Source organism: Thamnophis elegans, chromosome 3 (assembly GCF_009769535.1).
Source record: "Thamnophis elegans isolate rThaEle1 chromosome 3, rThaEle1.pri, whole genome shotgun sequence".
Lineage (NCBI taxonomy): Eukaryota > Metazoa > Chordata > Lepidosauria > Squamata > Colubridae > Thamnophis > Thamnophis elegans.
The window spans coordinates 47,472,284-47,495,418 of NC_045543.1; the positions used below are offsets into that span (position 1 = coordinate 47,472,284).

Genomic DNA, 23,135 nt, shown 5'->3' on the forward strand with positions numbered 1-23,135 from the left:
TATCCCCAGTAGCACATTTTTTCATGGTATTTTATAAAAAAATTGAGGATCAACTTATCTGTGGATGGGTTTATCCGCAGGTATATATGGTACTTTGTCAAGAAGAGTTAAGAGAAAGGGAAGAATATGAAGATGAAATGTAGCCATATCATGCACCCCCCCCAAAAGATCAGAAAACATGAACAAACGTTTTAAACAAGTGGTTGTTATAGTTATTAGTAGCTATCACTATTAGCCAGTCTGAAGCTTCTAGACTTTATCCAATTATAGGGAAACAGATGGAACATTATAAGGCAGGCATTTCAAATGTTGTTGGGATTTATGACATAACAATTAGCATTGTCATAAATAATGTGACACTGTGTTATTAGTAAATGAATGTAAATGAAAACGGCACACAAACGGCACATGTTACATTTAAGCACCGATACTAATTAATTTGAACTGCAAATCATGTCTATTTACTGATGAAGTAAGGTATTTGGGATTAGACCATTATTATTTCCCCTGCCCCCAAAATCCTGGTTGCTGGCAAGATGTAATTACAAAAATAGTAATCTGAGAATTTGTTGATTTGCTAAATTGCCATCCAATGTTCATTCCCACAATGGAATGGAATGTGTGGATCACCTTGGGGAAAGAGGAGTCGTGAGGATGCCTTGGAAATAATCAGGCAAGAGAGGCAGGAGCCCTTAGTGGCAGGTGGGTCAGAGAAAGAAACTTAGGAAGGATCTGCCCTAATGGATCAAGGAGTTAAACATTGTGGCTGGAAGTTTGTGCCTCCAGATGAGAAGATCAACGTCTGTCCCCCAGGTAAGCCAGCCAGGAAACACGACTAGATGAACTAATTCTGCTTTGTTGTAAGGCTACATTAATAGACTCTTGCAAGGATGAAGATGCCAACTTCCTGCTGCCACTTTTAACTGCTTGATCCATTAAGGAAAGGTCCTTCTTAAGTTTCTTTCTGACCATTTAGCCTCTTGGAGCTCCTGCCCCTTGGATTGTTTCCTAGGCAGCATTTCTTTCTCTTGATCACCAAGGTCATCCACACAGAGACAGAAATCACATGCATGCATAAAAAGACAAAGTGAAGACAGAGACATAGTAGGCCATATTTATTGACAAAAACGTTTCTATTTAAAACAAAATATACTACACGGATTGAAATAAGCTTGACTAGCATAGATAGAACTGTCTGTATATCCATAATAGACTAGGAGATCTATAACTTGCAGCTCGACAGGATGTCTTCCACTAGTCTTTTGTAGACCCAGGCATCACCCTTCAGCCGTTGCCTTCTAATGCCCATGACTTCAGGTTTGCTTAGCTGGCAAATCTCCAATTCAAACTGCATTGTCACTTTGCCATAGTCTGACTGGGTCTGACACTTCAGTTTATAACTGGATAAAACAAAAAGAAGCAAAAGTGAAGCTACTGACTAGCCTTTTTTTTTTTTTAAAGAACCCTGGGTTTTTATTTTCGGGAAGATGTAATGATTCAACTTTCTTGGAAAACCAATAAACATTACTAAGACATAAGAAAGCCATAACAGATTGTTTTTTTCTGCCACACAGGCCAAAATGAGCAGCTTCAGACCTGGATTGTTGATATTTCAGGCAATATTTTTCCTGAAGAATATGACATGGCACAAAGCAATTTCTGACACAGATCTTGGGAAAGCTATCACCATCATGGGCAGAACTCAAGAATATTTACCCTACTTACCCTTTCTGTACATATTCAACTTGTTTTTTTGGAAGGACAGCAATTATATCCTGTAGCAACTCATCTGGATTTATTAAGTTAGTCAATGTCACATTGTAGTGAGCCTACAGGAAAAAGTATTTAACAAATAAATTATTTCCCAGAGCAAGATATTCTCACGCACTCTCTCTCTCTCTCTCTCTCTCTCACACACACACATACACACACAATGTATGTGTTCTTATGCACTGTATATTAAGATCAAACTAACATGTGGGAAATCCTTCCAAGATAACTTCCTGCATTTAAATTAGGAACCTGAAAATATACATGTACTTGAATTGGATCAAATCAAAAACCTATTGAGACCGGCAATCTGTTTCCATAGTGCCAACTAGATGCCCCTTAGAAGCCAACTTAACAGGATAAAATCAAAATAGAGCATTCCTATTAGAAACTGATATTGAGAGGTGTAGTGTTTTTTGTATGAGAGGTAATAAACAATTATCCCTAACTTTGTTCAGAAGCCAAATCATTTCCTGCATTCTTTCAAGAGGTGGAGAAAACAAAACAAGCACAACACATTTGAACTTAAACCAGCACTTTGTACTCCAAATTTTGCCTTTCAGAAATGAAAATGCTAAAACCTGCTGGCTGCATGAAGAAACAGTTAATTTCGGTTAGAGGCATCCTGGGAAAACCTTTGGAAAACAAGACGACTTTGCAGTATGTTTTATAAACTGAGTATGCTTAATCTGTTAAGTGGTAGTTATTCCAAGCCTGCAATTCTGCAAAGGTTGGGACTATGGATCAAAAGTCCTTCAAACAAGTTAATCAACGATACAAGAAACCATTTGATTGTATTTTTTTAAAGATTGTGTGTCAGCAGTGAGATGGGTCTTGTTATCAGATAAAATGGCTAATTTCTCTTGAAGAGCCAATTTCATATTTGGGATCTACAGTGAAAATAAGGATTGGTATCAATTGTTTCCTTTGATCCCAGCAATTCATTTCACCTGAATTAGTCTGATTGACAAACATACCTTTAACTTCCTTGGGCCTTCTTTAGCTGAACCTTTCCTTTTACTAGGGGTAAGCATTGTGATCATTTTATCCAAGCCCCTTTCAAGGCTCCCAAACATTTTGGCTCCTTTTCTTTTTTGGCCACTTTCCAGGTGCATCTGATTTAAGTCCAGCTCCACTGAATGGCACCTGTCATAATGAGAACCAGCACGCAGGTGAGTAGACTTAATGCTGCTCATTTCAGCTAGAGCAACAATGGATCTTCCATTTCTGTTTCAATAGCAGGAAGTGGAAGGAGGAAGAAATTAGCAAAAAAAGAGAGAGAGAGCTTGCTGCACAACAGTCATTTGGGATTTTGAGAGAGAACTATATATGTGCTCCAATTCTCTGGGGGCACAAAAGTGAATTTTAATTATGGAAAATAGGAATACATCCAAGACTGCTGAAGTGTGTAATGTTTTTAAAGAAAGGCCCACAGCCTTTTAATATTTGTTGGTAAATGTAAGAAAGGATTTAAATAGGTTTAACGCAGCCAGCACTGATACATGGCAAAAAGCACTTTTCTTACCAATATAAGAATTAAGACTGGAATAACTGCTGAACATTTACCTTCTCTCAGGGCTAATGATGCCGGCTGTCAGCTCATCTGCTTTAATAGGAGTATTTACTGGCACTGGTTGGGCGGCTGGATTTTTCTCTGCAAGAAGAAACATTCACGTTTGAATCACTAGGTTTAGAAAGAGAGTTATTTCTTCTTATACCCGTGCTCAAGTTAACAATTAACAACATGAAAAAAATGGAAGGGGAGGGAGGAAAGACATGACCAGGTTCAGTCTGGTTTGAAAGGAGGGTTAAAGAAGCTAATAAGACCTAGCCTGATTTTTAGCATGCTAATGTAAGCCCTACCCCAAAAATAAGCCCCAGCTAAGGTTGTCATTACCTGGGGGTGGGGGTTTGTGGGTAGGAATGGCGAGCATAGGAGGCTGTGAGGGGGCCAACAGTATTCTGCAGCAGTTACAGCCAGCACAGTACAGTTGAGTCCAAGAAGCAGATGGAGACAGAGGTGGGGCTGAGGCACGCGATCTGGAAGCGCCGCATGGGGAAGCCAAGAGTCGATGGGCTTGAGAGGGCAGGCAGGTGGCTCATCTTTGCACGGCAGTACCACTAGGAGATGGAGGCAGAGGCATGGGGGAAGGCACATGATCTGGGCGCACCGCAGGAAAGCCAAGAGTTGGTGGAGCAGGTGGATGGCCATGGGAGACTTGCCTTTGCATCACTCAACTTGCCTGCAGCGCATCCGGATCGCCTCCCTTCCCACCCCCCATGCCTCTGCCTCCATCTGCTGCCAGTATTGCTGCGCAACAACAAGCCTCCCATGGCCGCCTACCGGGTCAACGAACTCTCGGATTTTCCATGGTCCGCATGGCACGTCTGGATCATGTGCCTCTTCCCCGGAACCTCTGCTGCTTGGACAGATAACTCATCTGCGCTGTGCGTGCTGTGCAGCCCCAGAGTATGTTGACCAAGGATACCATCAGCCCCCGTGCACTTGCTGCCTCTTGTACACGTGCCGGTACAAGTAAGGCTGAGCACCCTGATATCATGTTTCCCTGAAAATAAGCCCTAATGTGTCTTTTGGAGCTTATATATAATCAGGTCTTATTTTCGGGAAAACACGTGTAGATGTAAATAGTCCACCCATTAAGTCTTTTGTGTGCCGAAAATAAATTTGACAGAAATGACTGGATAAGTGCATTACACAAAATGGCTGCATCAACTTGGTATTTAAATAAAATGTACACTTCCCATCAAAATAAGGATGCCATTTTTTATAGTAGCCTCAGGACAAGTAGGTAAGCCTGTAGCTTGTTCTCAAGTCCACATCCCATGTTCAAAGCTTCTCATTTCAATCCATTCTCTATAGCTACAAATCATACCCTCGAGTGGAGCAGCATAATTGGAAGATGTCAGCACTTGTTTCTCAGTCATGGCCCAAGTAGGCGTCTTGGGTGGAAGAAGAGCAAAGGGCTCTGCCTGGGCAGCTGGAGCACCAGCATTCTCTTTGTTGGCGTGTTTCTTTGATGCTCCTCTCTTGGGCACAGAAAGTAACGGCGAACTGAACTCCCCCCTATCCTGGAACATTACATTCTTAAAATAAATAATAATAAAAAAAGATATTTAGACAAAGGGTTTCCAATTTTATGTGAAGAACATGAATTTTATCTATTCACCATCATAAATCCTAGATACTGGAGCAGCCTCTTCATGAATTGGACAAGCTCAAGCACCCTTTTCGCTGAGAAACAAATTAACTCTGTGTCAGGGCTCTTTATTGGTTGCAAGGTCCCATATTAGAGGACATAACAGGGCCCAAGCTACTAGAATTTGGAAGGTCTCTTACAGGGATACTCTGCTATCAGTCTCACATAGAATAATGGAGAAAGCAGAAAATAGCAACACACAGACAGCAGTTGCAAGGCCAACTGTCTCTAATCTAATCTAATCTGATCTAAGGCATTGACATATAAGCAATGTAGAGAATAAGTATGAAACCAGAGAACATTCTTCCCTACAAAATGGACTTCCCTAAGTCCATAAGTGCTGTCTAATTGACGCTACAGAATTTTTTTTGTGTATTGAAGGTGCTACTGGTATCTGGTGACAGACCAGCACCACAATTTACTGACATTTAACTGTACGTTGCTAAGAGCTTTGGAGAAACAAATGTACCGTATTTTTTAGAGTATAAGATGCACCTTTTTCCCTCAAAAAAAGAGGCTGAAAATCTGGGTGCGTCTTATAAACTGAATACAGCATTTTTTGCCTCCCAAAACCCCGCCCTCTTCACCGATATGGCCACGCATAGCTTTTAGGAGGCTTTCAGAATGCTTCTGGGGGCTGGAGGGCAGAAATGAGCAAGATACAGGGCATTTTTTGCTCAATTCTGTCCCCACAGCTCCCAGGAGCACTCTATAAGCCTCCCAAAGGCTATCTATGCCATTTTTTGACAAAAATTGGGCCCGTTTTTGTGAAAAATGGACCATTTTTTGCTCATTTTTGACTCTCCTGGAGCACTCTACAAGTCTCCTAAAGGCTATTCATGCCCTTTTTTTGAAAAAAAAAATGGGCCTGTTTTCGTGAAGAACGGGCTTTTTTTGGGAGGTTTGCAGAATGCAAAAACTTTTTTTTTAATTTGCCTCTTCAAAACCTTGGTGCGTCTTACTCTGGTACGTCTTATACTCTGAAAAATATGGTAGCTTGTCACACTTATTTCCATATCTATTTGGCTCTTGCACCATATTACCCAGATAATCCAATAATAATCTACAATATACATCTATATATTTTTACCCTGAACTTCTAAAAGAAAATTCAGTGTACTTTACAGCTGTCCTCCTATCCAGGGGCTGATTAGAAGATACCTACTTCTCCTGACTTGAGATGCCCTTTACAGAAGACTGCCATTAACCATCTGTCAATCTATGGGTGTGTCTAGTTCAGTATTTTTCAGGGTTACAAACAAATTTCTCCTGCTGGGAGAAGCCAAGAATTTGATCTCTGATCTTTCTCATGGAAATCGGGTTCCACCTGCCTAAATCTTTGCTGTTACCCCTGAAGCTGGGATATGTTAAGCAACCATGGTGTAGTGGTTAGGATTGTTGAACCAGAAGTGGGAAATCCCATATCCTAAAATTTATCCTCAGCTATAGTCATACCCTGGACCACTTTCTCCACTTCAACTGATGCTACTGCACAGGTTTGTTATGGGGAAAATTTGTATACTGCCTTGAGTTCCCCAAGAAAGGCAGGATGTAAGTCAAATCAATGTAAAATACCTACATACAGAAGCAATTTTATAAAAAGCAAAGATTCAAGTAGATGATGTTTTTGAAAGAGTATAAACCAAAAGCTAGACATGGCTTAAATACACTGCTGAGAAAATAAATTAGAATAAAAGGTCAATATTTATAGATACCTGCTTAGGTCTGGGTGTATTTCCTAGCATAAGCTGACCTTCATCAAAAGATGTTAGAAATTCCATGGAGCCAAATACATAGGGAAGTTCTTTATTATCTGGACCATCTTCATAACTCAGGGCTTTTTTTATCTGTAGAAAAGAATTTTTTTCAGAAGTAATGTGTAGACAGACACAAATCCATAACTGTCTATGATTCGGATGGTCCCTTGGCACAATAAACCAGCCTGGCACTTTGACTTCGGTATAGTTAAAGATGGATTGTGTAGTGAGATCTTTGCCCTGTACATAGAGAATTGCAACTCCTTTAAAAAAAAAACCTGGGTAATGGTTGTCCAACTGGAAAGGAACAACGATAGCAAATGGTTTGATATTTTGATCTTGCCAAGATTTAAAACAATGAGCCAATTTTGCATAGTGGTTAAGGCAGTGGGCAGAAATCAGGAGATCATGAATTCTACTCTTGCCTGAAGCACAAACTCAGCTGGGTGATCTTGAGCTACCCTCTCTCAGCCCTAGGAAGCAAGCAAGCAACGGAAACCACTACTGAGATTTTGCCCCAAAATGCAGGGACTTGTCCCGGCACTTGCAAGGAATCAAAAATGGCTCAAAACCACCCATACACCCACACCCACAGAGAGACTTAAAACAGCTTAGTTTTAATACAGCAGTATCTGGAGCCTTCTACAATGCCCTGGATTGTATATATTACAGCTAGATTTGCTAAGCCATGACTTAAATCGAATATGTGGCAGGCTGACTAGTTCACAATTCAGAGCATTTTCAAGCCACACTGCAAACACCGGAGGACACCCCCCGCCCCCCGGTAATTATTATTGGAATACAAGTAAAATAGATAGAAATAAAAATAGAATACATACTTTTCCTTCTCTGGATGGTGTGTTGCTCATACATTCTTCTACCAGAGAAGGAATCCTCAGGCGAACAGGTTTACCATGAGTCTTCTTGTATTGAAGCAAAAGGTATGTTGCAGATACATTATCATATTTCCACTAATAAAGAAACATACATTCTGGTTACTTGTTTCTAGGGGGAAAAATGATTTACCCAAAACTCACTTACATTTCAGAATTTTAAGCCCTTTTCAGTTAAATGCATGCCACAGGTCATCACCCTTCCTTGAAAAGACAGACAGCAAAACAGCTTGTGAGAAAAACGCCTCACACTTCAGACCTCCTCCAGTAACTCCCCACTCCCCCTTGCCAGAAAGAGACATTCAGAATTTGAATCTATGACCTGCCTCAAAAGCCAAAGCTGCTTTATTATTCTGCAGTCTTTCAATTAAATTATAGAATAATTTTATAGAATTTCCTACCCCCCAATCGTGGCCCTTTAGAGACATGTTTGCTCATTTAAGATACATTTAGTGGAATTAAAACTCTCATTAATTCCACTCCTACCTTATGATCACAAGATCTCTAAGATTCATGTCTTACCTCTTGTCTCTTTAGTTTTAATTTCATAATCATAAAACAGTCTGTATTTTTCAAGTCAATCTGCCATGAAATATGCAAATTCTTACCATGAAATAAGCAGCTGATTGCCATGAAGATGAAGCCTAAGCAGTTAAAAACTTAGGTTTGCATGATTTTCCAAATCATGCAATTTAGTGCCTGCATACCAGCAATGAAGTGCACAGACCAATATATTTGCGAAAACTCAACAAGAAAAAAATAGACTGTTCTAAACAATGGGACCAGTATTTGGGAAAAGGTGTATCTACCACTATTATCCATTTCTATCAATACAGATGCAAAAGACTCTTTGGGGTATTTTAAGATAGCCTAAAGGGTGCTCTTAATATCCTCTGTAAGCTAATAAGCCTGACTAGCATCTCAAATGAACAGGTGGCCACTCTAACCAGAATCTTCTGCAGGAAATGCAGCATTTTATTACAACAGACATGGAAAGCATTTTTAAAAGGCAAAGGTTTGAAAGAAGTAAAACTTAATTTGGCATTGCTAAATATGTGGTGTGTGCATGTGCTCTGTAAGTTTCAAATCAGAAACTCTGCAGCACCCAAACCTTTATTTTAGATTCTTCTCTCTCAAATGACTCCTTACCTCAGAGAATCAATAGCTACTAATGTGTATGTTACTTTAGGGGAGCAGAATTTTGTATCTTGGGATTGTTGATTGGACCAAAAAGTAACAAACAAACAAAAATCCAGTTATTTGTATTTTAAGACTTCATAAATTGAATAATTCAATTAACAAGGGGGCTAAATAATATATTTTCTTGGTGTGCCAACGAATTTCATCTTCATACAAGGTCTCAGAAATATTTGGCATGTGGATATTTCATTTCCAATGACAACTGAGTTCAAGGAAATGGTTATCTTGTCCTTGACAATGTGGATAACTTAAGTACCTTTATACAGCATCACAATTACTTTCTTTATGCAGATATCCAGTCATTTTTAAAAATTTTCATGGAAAGTTGTTCCATGCAAGAGGCATTCCATAAACAAACAAACAAATAAACATCAGCTTGAGATTCTGGTCAAGCTTCTCTGAAGCTGATAAGACTATACTTGAGCCTCATTCAAGCAAGAAAGTGAGGTAAAGGTGGTCAGATCCAAATGTTTGTAGCTGGAGAAATGATGCTGGTTCATGCTAACGAGGACCAAAAAGCCCAATGTGTATTCAGAAGTAAGTTCAAGGTCAATTATTTATGAGACAAAGCGCTATGTGCCATTACTTCATCTAATGTATGTACCCAAAAACACAACAGGGACCGTGTAGTGGAAACCACAATTCAGCTCATAAAATAGAAGCCCTCTGACCTGTCATACATCTGACTCTCCCTTCTACTTAGTGGAGGGGCTTGTTAATCCCGCCAACCACAACTGAATTTCCAGAGGTCCTCACGGGTATCTACCCACTTAAGCCTAGTATGGTGTACTCTTTCTGATGATTAAAATATTGAGAGGAGAGAAAACAGAAATCTTAGAAATATCTCTTGACCATACATGGTCAAGACACGAGACCCAGCCCCATCAAAAACAAAACAAAACTTTATATACATTTAAAATTTAGCAGAATCTTCAGCACTATTTTAAATTTTAGACATTAAAGCCAACATTCCTGGTTGAGGGAAATAAATACTACAGTACAGGCCATTGGGTGTGTGGGGGGAGCTTAAAAGAGAATTGAAAAAGAAAAGACATGCTCTTGGTAGACCACAAGATGGTGCTGGCTACAAATAAAAAATAGTTCATTGTGTAAAGATCTTTGAGTGGGATTTTACATTATTATTTCAAATCACAGCAAAGTGGAATTACTACTTGATACATAAGGGCAAAGTCCATACAATTACTGAATTTGCACAGAGAAGTGATAGGAGACGTTTAGAGCACAAACACACACCAAAACAAATACCTTTTCTTTTCCTCCTACCTCAAGCATATTTTCTTCAAGTTCAATCTTCCTGGATTGCCCCCCCCCCCTTAAATTCCAAGATTTAATCTGAGACTCTGGGAAACAATGATAATCTCCTCTTAATCTAATTTTGGTCCGGCAATCATTGTCTTGCTATTCCATAGCCCAAATAGAGGAAGGGGCTGGGATTGCTTTTGGTATGCATGATAGAGAACCTATCTACTTCATGAAAACGTGGGTTCTATATCTGGCCAGTTTATAGCCCAGACCTGTCTGGGCTATAAACTGGCCAGATGTGAATGTCTGGTCTGCAGCCTGGCACAACAGATTGTATCAAGCCAGCTAGGCCATGATTGGTTCAAATTGCAATGTTCTGGTTCAGGTAGAAAGCTGGTGGGTTTACAGATGGATTATGGCAATCTGCTCTACATGAGGCTGCCCTTGAGAAGCATTTGGAAGCTATGCTGGTCCATAATGCAGCACACTTGGGTAGTTATGGGCTCAGTTACTTTGCCCATCTGACACCTTTCCTGCAGTAACTGCTTCGATTGGTAAGCTAATTAGCTTCCGAGTGTAATTCAAAGTTCTGGTCATTACCTTTAAAGTTATACATAACTTAGTTCCTGGATATCTTTAAGATTGCCTAAGTTGGATAGAATTTTCCCTTCCAATGAGATAGTTGAAAGCCATGATATAGGTTCCACCTCTGAAAAGACTTCTATCACTGGAATCCCAAGGGTGAGCTTGGTTGGTGGTAGCTCTGCCATCTCTAAAATAGCATGCACCCCTTTTTCTATCAGGATTTCACAGAGCAATAATAATCTGGCTTTCCTCTCATTGAATGGGGGATGAAACAGAATTGTGATGTTCCTCCCAAGGGAAGTGCTACTGAATACATGAGGAGAAAAACCACAGTATTTATAAACATGTTTCTCTGTTGCTATAATCAGAATGGAACTGTGTGATTTAATAGATTTTGGGTTTTGGATGACAGATTTATGGTTGCTATGTCTATACAGTTTTAAACTTAATATTGTAATATAGGAGTTGTAAACTACTTGGAGCGGGGCTGTTCGGTCTAGAATCTTAAATGAATAAAATTAAACACATATAAAAGAACAGAAGCAGAATAGAGATTGGACCAGAAACTGTTTGTGGAAGAAGAACTTAATCTCAATTGCTTAAATTTCTTATTCGAGTCTTTAACTTTCTGATCTGTGGAATCTAAGAATACAATCTGAAATGGACACCAAACTTTCCTCCCAGTTGCTATGCCCAATAAATGAATATTTAACAGTTGACATACAGGAGGGCTGACAAACTCCTGGCCCGTGGGGCGGATCCATCACATGCTGGGAACGCCCACACCTGGTTTAGCAAAGGAGAAAATAAGTCCCAATATGTCACGTGACACCGCCATAATGACGTGAGTTTGACACCCCTGACATAGAGGATCCCCAATCAAGTTTCCAAGGATACTCTTTGAAATCCTAAGTTTTGAGCATGGGAAGTCAGTCTACATGGAACACTTTCCAAACTTCCAGAAAAGGCTCTCAAAGGTTTATACTACAAACGTATTTACGAGTTTTAATCAAGGTCAAAATGTGTCAGTTCTAAATATCAAGCTTTACATACATGAACGAAAGCATTTTTACTCCCCTACTCTCCAACAATGATTAAAAAGAAACATTACCTCTGAAATTATATCTGCCATTTTTTGTCTGCTACATTTATGAAAGACAGAAAGTTCTGTTATGCAATCTTCATCAAGGCACCCAAGCTGGGAGGGAAAACATTTATATATTACAATTAAGACTTGAAAATATAAAAATATAAAATCTTTTTTTAAAAATGGCACCAGTTTTGCCAGAAACCAGGATACACAAACAAGCGAAGCCCCATCCACAGGATGCAGGCAGCATGCAACCCCGCACCCCTCCTGTCTGCAGAAAAAAATGTATGTCCACAGAACCAGTCCCTGATACCCAGAAGATTGGGTGTCGTTGAGCTAGAGAAACCAAGAATGCCAGTTCTGACAGGTAAGAGAAGGTAAACGTTGTGGGTGGGGTTGGGGGGGGAGGGCACAGTAGGATAAAGTCCTTAATTTCAAATGGCATATCCAAATGGCTCTCCACACAGCACCCTGAGGGCCTTCTTAAAAACTGTGCTTACTGCCCAAGATAATGTGTGTTAATCAGAACAGAGAATGCTGGCCAAGCAGCCTAATCTGATATACAAGGTAGTTTCCTTACTATCATGTCTTCAGAGAATCGAGGCCATGGAAATGTTCATTGGAAAAACATTTCTTTTGACAACTGCCCAGTTTGATTGATATCGAATAGCTTTTAAATTGCATTAAATAGCCTAGTACTAGATGTAACAGAAAGCTAGAGCTGAAATCAATACTTTCTATTGCTCTTCCCAAAATCCGAGGGTCACATACTTTTTGACAGATTGTAATAGCAACTGGTAGAATAATGGTATCTCTCTCTCTAAAAACTCAAGATATTGTTACAAAATTGTTACAAGATTGTTCAGCAGAGAATTTTCAATATAGGAATAGCATGGTAGCCGTCGTGTTATTCAGAATGTTTTTAAATTCTTAATCTAAGAATTTTTAATAGTATGTTTCCTTTGCAATTGGTGATTAAACTATTCATTAATCACATCAAACTAGGCTCTCCTACATATCCTCTCATTAATATAAGTTAATCAACTCACCGGATATTTACTTTGCCACAGGACAGCAAAGGAATAGCCCTGCATGAGCCAAGGATGTTTTAAAAGATGCTTCACCATAATCCGTTTCTTTGGGTCCACCTTGTGGTCAAGAAAAGAAACACAATTTAAAATATAGACACCGGATACATACATACATACATACATACACATACACACACACACGGAGCCCTTGACTTACAACAGTTCATTTAGTGACCATTTGAAGTTACAATGACACTGAAAAAAGTGACTTATGACCATTTTTCACACTCATGACTGTTACAATCATCCCAATGGTCATGATAGTTACATTCGGATGCTTGACATCTGAGTCATATTTTATGCAGTGTCCTGGGATAATGTGACTATCTTTTGCGACCTTCTGAGAAGCAAAGACAATGGGGAAGCCCGATTCACTTAACAACCATGTTACTAAATTAACAACTGCAATGATTCACTTAACTTAGCAAGAAAAGTCATCAAATGGGACAAAACTCACTTAAAAAATTTCCCACTTAGCAACATAAATTCTGGGCTCAATTGCGGTCGTAACTCAAGGACTACCGCTATTGGGATTAGAAAAAGGTATCATAGCACTGATCAGTAACTAAGAGAAGTCAGTGCTGTTAAGAACAGCATTCATAGTTTTTCAGGCATTTTAGCACTTATTCGTGAGGCCACTGAATGGTTTTGCCTTTCAAAGTAAATTATTCTATCTGAGCTAGTTGAAGAACTGTACAAGAAACAGGCCTACTCACTTTTAGCTACAATAGTGTAATAGAACTTCCATATTCAAAGGCAGAATACCTACATACTAGCTGTAGATTAACAGAACAATGGAAGGGGATCTCTGTAACTAAAGATTGTCAGAAGTGGAGTGGGAAGAGTTGAACTAAACATGGATATCTTGGAATATTTGTGATGCAGTTAGACCTTTTCTTGTGTCTGAGGCTTACCTGCAACATCTGTTGCAGAAGCAGGGTACTGCCAGGTGAAAGCCATTTGGGGACATCGTATTTCCCCCTCTGTAGAAAAAAAAAGACATTACAGTTGAATGAACTTTTCCTCCAATTTAATGTCATTCACAAATTCAGGAGCATCCCCTTTATCTCTTCATCAACATCATTTAAATATGTTAATAGTGAGTGCAATTGGATAGGCCCACAAATATTGGAGATTAATTATTACTTATTTTCATTTTATTGGCATTTCTGTCTCATGTACCTTACACATTGATCCTTAACTATAAATAAGTTAAAGAGCATTAGGCCCATAATAAGATTTGAAAGCATCCTGCCTGACACCTCAACCTCAGAAAAGAAATAATTGAAGAACACCCTTTAAGTCCTGGGTGAGCGAGCTATGTTTCTCCTTAACTGCCATACCATCTCACCCCATAGCTAGTTTGCTAGTGAGAATCTCAGAGCGTATTTTGTCAAATACTTTGCTAAAGACGTCCTATGTGTACTGCATTTCCTAAAGCAAGAGGGGAAAAAAAGATGCCCAGTTAAACAATGAAAAAATGCTGGTTTCTAATTATTACTGCATTGTTTTCAAGCTGCTTATTTATCAATCATGTTGTGGTCCGCGCTCTAAAAACATAGAAGTGAAGGGGGGGGGGACAGAGGGAGAGAGAGGGAGAGAGAGGGAGAGAGAAAAGTCCAAGGTCTTCTATATATTACAAATGATTCTGGGAGAGAACTGGAGACTATCTACATGCACAGCATGTAATCTGTCTGCTGAAGGGGCTTATTGAGGAACAACAAGAAGAATACTCCAGATAATAAGTTACTACCTATACATGATTACACTGGCTGGAATTGTTCGGCTGAAGCTGAGGCTATCAGCTGAAGTGTTTAGGCAACTGTGCATAAGTGAATCACAGGATGTATAGCAAATGAAAAGAAATGCAAGGCATATGAATTGAACCCAGTCACGGTTGCTTTGTTTTTAAATGGTTGAATCTGAATGCCATTCACCATCTTTTACCTAAAATAATTGATCCCAATTGAAATTCAGTGTGCTACCCAACCTAATGTCTTTTAATAGTGAACTTTGCCTGTTTCACCCCGGATGTCTTTGATTCCTCTAGGCAGCTAGGGGATAGGAAATGACACAGGTTTTTTTTTTTTTTTAAACCCTGCAATGTCTAGAAATAACCACGTTTTCCACTCTACGGGAGGCTAGTACCCTTCATTTCATTCCATAATCTTCCCATTTCTCGATATCAGCCTGAAAAGGCAAGACATATTACAAGGGAAAAAAATGGAATTACACACCAGGACAGGGTGCAAGAGAAGAAACTGTCCAAAGCAAATTTGATTATGTGGGTGTTCATAGCTAGCCTCTCAACACGAGAAAAGAGGAGAGGAGAGAGATCATTTAAACATCTTGTGTTAAAATATAGTATTACTATCTTGGAGTAGTAAGAAAACACTAGCATTTCAGTTGTAACTTGATTCCAGCTTTTATACTATGGTGTTTCCAATCTTACTTTACGTAAGATCAGCCAAGTAAGAAGATGCCCCAAATTCTCCTTTTGGGAACAGACCTCTCACACAGTAACTCCATAAAAGTCCTTGTTTAAACAGAAAAGCCTGGATCTTGAAAACGGGATACGTACCACAATTTTCCTATACAGTGCCATCATGTTATCATCGTCGAATGGTAGAAATCCACAAAGGAGAGCATACAGAAGGACACCCATGCTCCAGATATCTGCCTGAGATGATTTAAAAAAAAAGATCGAGTGATAAAAACGAAGGCATGGCAACATCACATCCCACTCAATTGTGAAACAGTTTTTTTGAGTCACTTTCAACGAAGAACATGGAAACACAAACTGGCTAAAATCTTGTGATGTCTAACTGGCTGCCAAACACTCTTAGGTTCAACAATTCTCTGCACTATATTTAAGATGTCGAGCATGTCACCTTAGGGAACAGGAAGACTATACATGTAGTCCTCGAGTTACAGCCACAATTGAGACCCAAAATTTATGTGGCTAAGTGAAACATTTGTTGTGAGTTTGCCCCATTTTACAACTTTTCTTGCCCCAGTTGTTAGGGGAATCATTGCATTTGTTAAGTTAGTAGCATGGTTATTAAGTGAATCTGGCTTCCCCGTTAACACTGAAACTGTCATAAGTACGAACCACTTGCCAAGCATCTGAATTTTGACCATGTGATCATGGGGATGCTGCAAAGATTGTAAGTGTGAAAAACCGACATGTCACTTTTTTCACTGCTGTTGTAACTTTGAATGGTCACTAAATGAACTGTTGTAAGTCAAGGACTATCTGTAGTATTGGACTTGGAGAGAGGTGGATTATTGTTGCCATTTTTTTAAAGGGACATGGAAGCTCAGCATTGAAAAGCAGTTTTTTTCTCTGCGGTTCACAATTTATAGTATCAGTATGGAAACAAGGCTAAAATGGGGGCTCCTTGGTGCTCTCTGAGCTTACTTGTTTTCTTGCAGACGTTTCATTACCCTAACTAGGTAACGTCATCAGTGCTAGTGCTAGACATCAGTGCTAGGCTAGCACTGATGATATTACCTAGTTAGGGTAACGAAACGTCTGCAAGAAAGCAAGCAAGCTCAGAGAGCAACCAAGAACCTCACATATCAACCCTGAGCTACAAATATTCTTTTTTGATACAAGGCTAAAAGTTACGTTAAAGGGAAAAACACATTCTTGAAACAGAAGCTGCAAACCACAGCCTTTCTCTATAGTTTCCGAAGTGCTCAAAACTCACAACTGTGGGCAGGGACACAGGCAAGAGAAGGAGCAGCAGAATCACTCCCATTTTTGCCAGTCTCTTTTTTCCTCTCTTTAGGAAGCTCTTATCGATTAGAAGGTCGGCAGCTCAGCGGTTTGAATCCCTAGTGCTGAGTAACAGAGTGAGCTCCTATTACTTGTCCCAGCTTCTGCCAACCTATCAGTTCGAAAGCATGTAAAAATGCAAGTAGAAAAATAGGGACCACCTTGGTGGGAAGGTAACAGCGTTCCGTGCGCCTTTGGCGTTTAGCTGCGCCGGCCACATGACCATGGAGACGTCTTTGGAAAGCTCTGGCTCTTGGGATTTGAAACGGAGATGAGCCAGAAATGACTAGCACGCATGTGTGAGCCAACCTTTACATTTACCTATTGTTAGATTTATACAGTGATATACTGGGAGGAAAATCTGAAAGAGTTCAGGTGAGAGGCTGATTAAAAAAAGAAATTAGAGGCCAAAGCACCTATTACAGTACCTCTGATCCAATATAAGCTTTGCCCTGAATTAACTCTGGTGCTGCATAGGCAGGGCTTCCACAGCATGTGTTCAGCTGGTAATCCAGACCCCCCTACAAAAGGAACAAAAAGAATAAGCAAAGTCCGCAACACAGAACAAGGGCTTCACTTCTGTATGAAAACTGAATTGAGCAGATCTTGTTGGCTTGAACACCTGAGCTCGTAAGAGAAAAACAGAGTGACTTGTCACACTTAAGAGCCATTGGCATCAATGCAATTGTCTTTTGTCTGTTTATGGTCTTTATCTAGCATGCACGTGAGTGTAAAAGCAGGTCCCCTTTAGTGTGAGTTCGAATAATGGAATTTTTGAATTTAGTGCAAATTGCAAATTGAGACCGTGTTGTGCTTAAAGCAACCCAAAATTCAGTTAATGAGAGGCTACTGTATATGCAAGTTGGGGTTTAAGATGCTGCTGATCTTTGTGCATTCAGAATGGAGAAAAGAAAGATTCCATCACAGGAAAATAGTACAAGTTTTTTTTTAAAGAGGCTTGTTATTATGAGTCTGACCGACTCCAGGTTGACTCAGCCTTTCATCCTTCCCCGATTAGTAAAATGAGGACCCAGATTGTTGCAGGGAATATGTTGACTTTGTAACCGCTTGGAGAGGGCTGTAAAGCATTGTGAAGCGGTATATAAGTCTAAGTGCTATTGCTATATTAGAGTAAAAATGTGATGTAATTAAATGACATGAACATGGTGGCAGCAACAATAAAATGAGGTGTGGGAATGTGTGAAACTATGGAAGAATCTTGTTTTTATTTCGCTTTCTATAGCTACTTTTAAACTATACATTTAAATTTTAAGTAAAAAAAAAGCTTTGGAAGATTGAGATCAAGATCCAGCTATTCTAAACCAATATTGGATTTTGCTATTAGGCATTTGATCAGTTGTTTAACCGGGGTTTTTTGCCTTCAAGTCCGTATTGACTCCTAACCACTACTTAGACAAAACTCTGCAGTTTTCCTGGCAAGATTTTGAAAGTAGTATGCCCTTTGCCTACTTCCCGGAGAAAAAGTGACTGGCTCAAGATCATCCAGCTGGCCTAAATAGGACTAGAACTCATGGGCACATACTTTCTATCCTGGTGCCTTAACCATTATGCCAACTTGACTTTCTCTTGAAATTAAGATTCTAAAAATTCTGTCACACAGATGATGACCTTGGGGCAGTAGTGGGAAAGAAGAATCCAAACAGAATGTATGTGCAAATACAGTTGTGATTTGTTTGGAGATGGGAAAGGCCTGCAGCCGGTTCCTTTTGGGATCTTTGGCCTGCCACACTAAGATTCTATTCTACTAAGCTGTTTTATTAGTGGGAAATTGGGAGGGGGAATAGTAAGGAGTAGAATGTGATGTTGTCAAAATAAAATTCCTTTCTAGAATCCAAGGTCATCTTTTGTCTCTACATCTCTGCACCTGACCAGAACTGGATGGGTGGAACTGCCAGCATGGCAGTGGGAGATTGGACCATGTGATGGACTTGTGGGTGTGGGGGCAAGATCATTTACTCTCAACTGGGTGGGGAAAACCAGGAAGCTCAGATTCAGGTTTTCACAGATGCGCCAACACGACTCTCTTAATAAATTGGAACTTTGAGCAATACTTTAATTTTGGATGTTATTTGGAACCCCTGACAGGAGACTTATCTCCTTATTCAGACTGATATTGTCTGGTATTTTTTTTTTTTTTTTGGCAAAGAAATTCTAGCAACATTAAGCTTATACTCACCCTTGGTTTTGCACAAAGACCAAAGTCTATCAACTTCAAATTATGCTCAGCATCAATCAACAAGTTTTCCTACAAGAAGAACAATGACAGGTTAGAACAAGTACAATGAAGCATAAGAGTAACTATGGGCAGTAAAGGTGACTCCTTCCAAGAAAGCCTCAAAGTTTCAGTTCAATCAAACGCACACCTATACATACAAAACATGATCAGCTGGCTTAGCTGACATTTGAGGTCTTGCAAAAAGAGAATGTAAAGATGTAGGAAGAGGTTTTGGAGGGTCAGAAGTCTGGGAAATATGAGTCTTTCCCTAGGGCAGTGCTTCTCATCCTTGGCAACGTAAAGATGTGTGACTTCTAACTCCCATAATTGATATTCTGGGTCTGAAGTCTGCCTACCTTAAAGTTGATAATGTTGAGAAACTGCTCTAGGAAGAGACAACAAAGCAGACACTGGATTGGGGAAAACAAAGGAAGAGGAAATGAAATAAAAGTTTGAAGCCAGGCAGATAAGACAATGGACCAAGGCCAAAAGAGGGCTAGTTAAAAAATGAGAAAAGATTGTAGGCTTTAAGTGAAACTAAAAGTAGAGGAGGAGGAGAAATGGGCATGGAGAAGTGAGGCAAAGAGAGGAGCCAAGAAAAAGCTGGAAGTTTAATAAGAAAGACTAGGCAGACAAAGTTGGGAAGCCCTTGGGTGGCAGATCAGAGAGCCTTGAACTCAGAAGGCATTCGTGATTTCTAATGCCAGCCAAGGAGCAACAGATGTGCTGTCATTGAGGCTTTTATTAAATTGGCCTGAACCTGTCATGTAGTTCTTTGGCTGCAGGTTTCTAAATAGAAATAAAACCAGCAGCGCCAATGTAGATTCATCTTATTATTCCAGGAACAGTAGGCTACTGCTGTCTACACTTACTGGTTTGAGGTCCCTGTGAGCAAATCCCTGGCTGTGTACGTAGGCAATTGCAGCTACAATCTGACGAAAGAAGATGCGGGCTTCATCTTCAGCTAAACGGTCCTTTGCAATTATGTAATCAAAGAGCTCTCCTCCAGGGCAGTACTGCAGAGGAAGAAAGGAGCAATGTTTTGGGGAAAATTGGCTAGTTTGGAATTACAAAACAAAACAAAAGTAATGTTGCTGGCTCTCCAAAAAACACTGAAGATGGGAAAAACAATCAGCACTTAACAGAACCTCTTTTCTAAGCCCTGGTAGAAGCTGAGAGATGCATCCCATTCATTAATTTGTCAAGGGTTATATTAACAGATTAATAGAGTTGGAAGGGACCTTGTAGGTCTTCTAGTCCAACACCACCAACACCCATCCAAGCAGGAGACCCTACACCATTTCTGACAAATGGCCGCCCAGTCTCTTCTTGAAAGCTTTCAGTGATGAAGCTCCCACAACTTCTGAATACAAGCTGTTCCATTGGTTGATTGGTTCCATATATTATTGGTATGTGAAGCTGATATGGATGGTGGACATGTTCAGAGCTAAAAGCATATCACTCTTATTCAACAAAAGAGACAGAGTAATCCAGGGAACTCCACGGTGGGCAAAGTCAGATAGATTCTTTGCTTTCTTTCTTCATCCACTTATGAACCAGCCTAGAACTGAGGAAAAATTTCCTGACAATTAAAACAATTAATCAGTGGGACGATATGCCTCCAGAAGTTGTAGGTGCTCCATCACTGGAGATGTTAAAGAAGAGACTGGACAGCCACTTGTCTGAAATGGTATAGAGTTTCCTGTTTGAGCAGCGACTTGGACTAAAAGACCTCCAAGGTCCCCTCCAATTGTGTTATTCTGTTATGTTGTTTGAGCAGCAAAGAATTTAAGCATGAAGACAAACAACCTTCTAAATAACTGGAGATTTTAACACCAAAAGGTAAATTTCCTGTTCTCTCTTTCCCAGCAACAACAGATGCCTACTGAAGGAAAGATTAGAGTACATCTACGCATAAAGATATAATTGTTAATTCTTCCTTTAAATTAGCAATTGGTTTCCATAGTAAGTAATTTATCACAATGGTGAAACTGTTAGACTGAAGATGGGGATGTCCAAGGTTCAAGTTCCACCTGACCTGGCTCTCAGAGGAAAAACCAGATAATACATTCAATTTCTAATGATATTAACAATTCCTACTCTCTTATTCATTTTGGTTTTAACTAGCTGGTCTTGCAAAAAGTGCTCAATAGTTTGGTTAGGAGCAGGCATGGGAAACAACCATGGCATCTAAGGGTTTTAGACTTTCCTGAAAATAAATAAGTAGAGGACCCCAGTCCATTTTATCTTTTTGCCAGAGCAAACTATCTGATGACAGAGAAAAAAAAATATCCCATCAATTGCTGGCATTACCCAAACCGTATTTTTAATAGCCCACAGGATCCTTTTCAACTATGTTGCTGATTTCTAGAGGCAGAATATGTTTAAAACACTGCAGAGAGAATCCTACAATTGGCTTAAAACAAATATAAATACCAAAAAAAGCCAAGAAATCATTAGCAGTTTGTTAATTATTTGGGTTTTAAAAAATAATTTTGATTACTATATATATCTATATATCTATATCTATATATCTATATCTATATTGATTCAAAGAAAAAATATAGATGTGAAAAAGAAAAAAAAGAACCAAAAAGAAAGAAAGAAAAAATAACAAAAAATACGGTAAAATGTATTAAATAGATTCCAATCTTTCTCTTGGCTGTTATACATATAATTTTATACATATAATGTTAATCAAATCCCTCTAAGATTAGATCAATCTATGTTTGTGCTCAGAATAATCTCACTGCAGTAATAATGCAATGAAATAATTTTCCACAAATCTTCTCAAACTGTATATCATGCATCAGTCCTAAAAAGAAAAAGCTCTGGCTTCAGTTGAATATTAATTTTTTAAAATCCTCTATATCAATGTTCATATTTGAATTCAATTTTTTTAAGTTTTACACGTTTTTTCACATTTCTAACATACAGAACATTTGGAATGTCTTTATGTATTCTACAGTAGATAAATTTTGTGGTATCATGTACCAACGATACATCATTTTATAAAATTTCGCTTTAATATCATAAATGCTCAGCCAGGCAAAGAGGAGGAATCAAGTGGGGAGTTAGCCTTAAATCATTGCATAGCTGCAGAAGATCCAGGACTGACCTCCCCCCACCCCCACCTCCATAAAATCTTATCTCTCTGTTCCCAGAGAAGGCAAGCAGGATAGGGAGATTCCTGCATTATAAATAGAATTGCAATAAGTAGTCAACTTGAACTCTTCACATGTTGATCTATTGCTTTGGCCTGACAATAATATAATGTAAACCACATATAGTATTTCATCCTTTATTCATCTGTATATTATAACCAAAATTCTTAGTCTACTATCATACATTGTATGATACGTTTATCATACAATATGTATCATACATTGTCCAGCTCTTCCATTTCAAACTTCAGCATACCGTAAGTTTATACATGTTAGCAATTACACGTTCATTATCAGTACACAATCAGACATCAAATTCTTATTTTGTTCCACATCGAAAACTTTTTATCCATTTTAAATCTTTCTGATAACTGTAAATGGGAAAAGCATTCACAACTATATCTGTATACCTTTAGTTGCAATTTAATTTTATATTTTCCTTGATGATTCTCCAAGAATTCCTGGTCCATTAACCATTTCACTTCATCTATTTTTTCCTCTTCTGTAAAATAACACTTATGCTGAGATCCAAATAGGTGTTTGGGGAGTTTATATCTATTCCATATTCACAATATGGAATATCTAATAACTATCTTCAAAATACATATCTTCTAAAACTCTAAACAAGAAAATCAAATTATCAATTGCTTTCTCTGCATCTATTTTTGTTTTGGAAAAATATCTCTTCTTCTGTTATTCTATTCTATGCACACTTGTCATCATTTCATTTGCATTTCTTTCAATTCTTCTTTGATTTTTTTCCACAAAATCTCTTGCTTTCTACACATAGCTCAGTCTGAATCTCTGCTGTTTAAAAATCAGCCCTTCCAACTTAGCTAAATGTGATCTTTTTCTGTTTGAATGTCTATCAGAAAAATATACTCTTTCCTCTTAAGCAATATTTAAGCTGAAATTTCCCAAGTAAACTTCTATCCTCAATCCTCAATCTAAAACAAATATTAAAAAAGAAAGAAATGAAAAGTTCAAAAAGAAAAGGGGAGAGGAAGGAGAAAAGGAAAAACATATTTATAAAAAAGAAAAAACCAAAAGTATAGAAATGATTTCCCATTCATCAAGACAAGTACAA

General features: G+C 38.9%; 1 protein-coding gene across 1 annotated transcript in view; it reads right to left on the reverse strand.

The window, feature by feature from the left end:
• Window positions 1-1,029: 1,029 nt before the first annotated feature.
• MELK (maternal embryonic leucine zipper kinase) overlaps window positions 1,030-23,135 on the reverse strand; it is a 29,826-nt gene continuing 7,720 nt past the window's right edge. The window contains exons 5-18 of the mRNA XM_032213995.1: window positions 19,757-19,900; window positions 18,846-18,914; window positions 17,077-17,169; window positions 15,449-15,547; window positions 13,782-13,850; window positions 12,826-12,924; window positions 11,798-11,884; window positions 7,585-7,716; window positions 6,704-6,835; window positions 4,665-4,875; window positions 3,337-3,424; window positions 2,748-2,916; window positions 1,726-1,829; window positions 1,030-1,400 (exon numbers count right to left, since the gene is read on the reverse strand). Of these exons, the coding sequence (XP_032069886.1) occupies window positions 1,223-1,400; window positions 1,726-1,829; window positions 2,748-2,916; window positions 3,337-3,424; window positions 4,665-4,875; window positions 6,704-6,835; window positions 7,585-7,716; window positions 11,798-11,884; window positions 12,826-12,924; window positions 13,782-13,850; window positions 15,449-15,547; window positions 17,077-17,169; window positions 18,846-18,914; window positions 19,757-19,900 (1,674 nt within the window). The 3' untranslated portion in view covers window positions 1,030-1,222. The remainder of the gene's footprint in view (window positions 1,401-1,725; window positions 1,830-2,747; window positions 2,917-3,336; window positions 3,425-4,664; window positions 4,876-6,703; window positions 6,836-7,584; window positions 7,717-11,797; window positions 11,885-12,825; window positions 12,925-13,781; window positions 13,851-15,448; window positions 15,548-17,076; window positions 17,170-18,845; window positions 18,915-19,756; window positions 19,901-23,135) is intronic.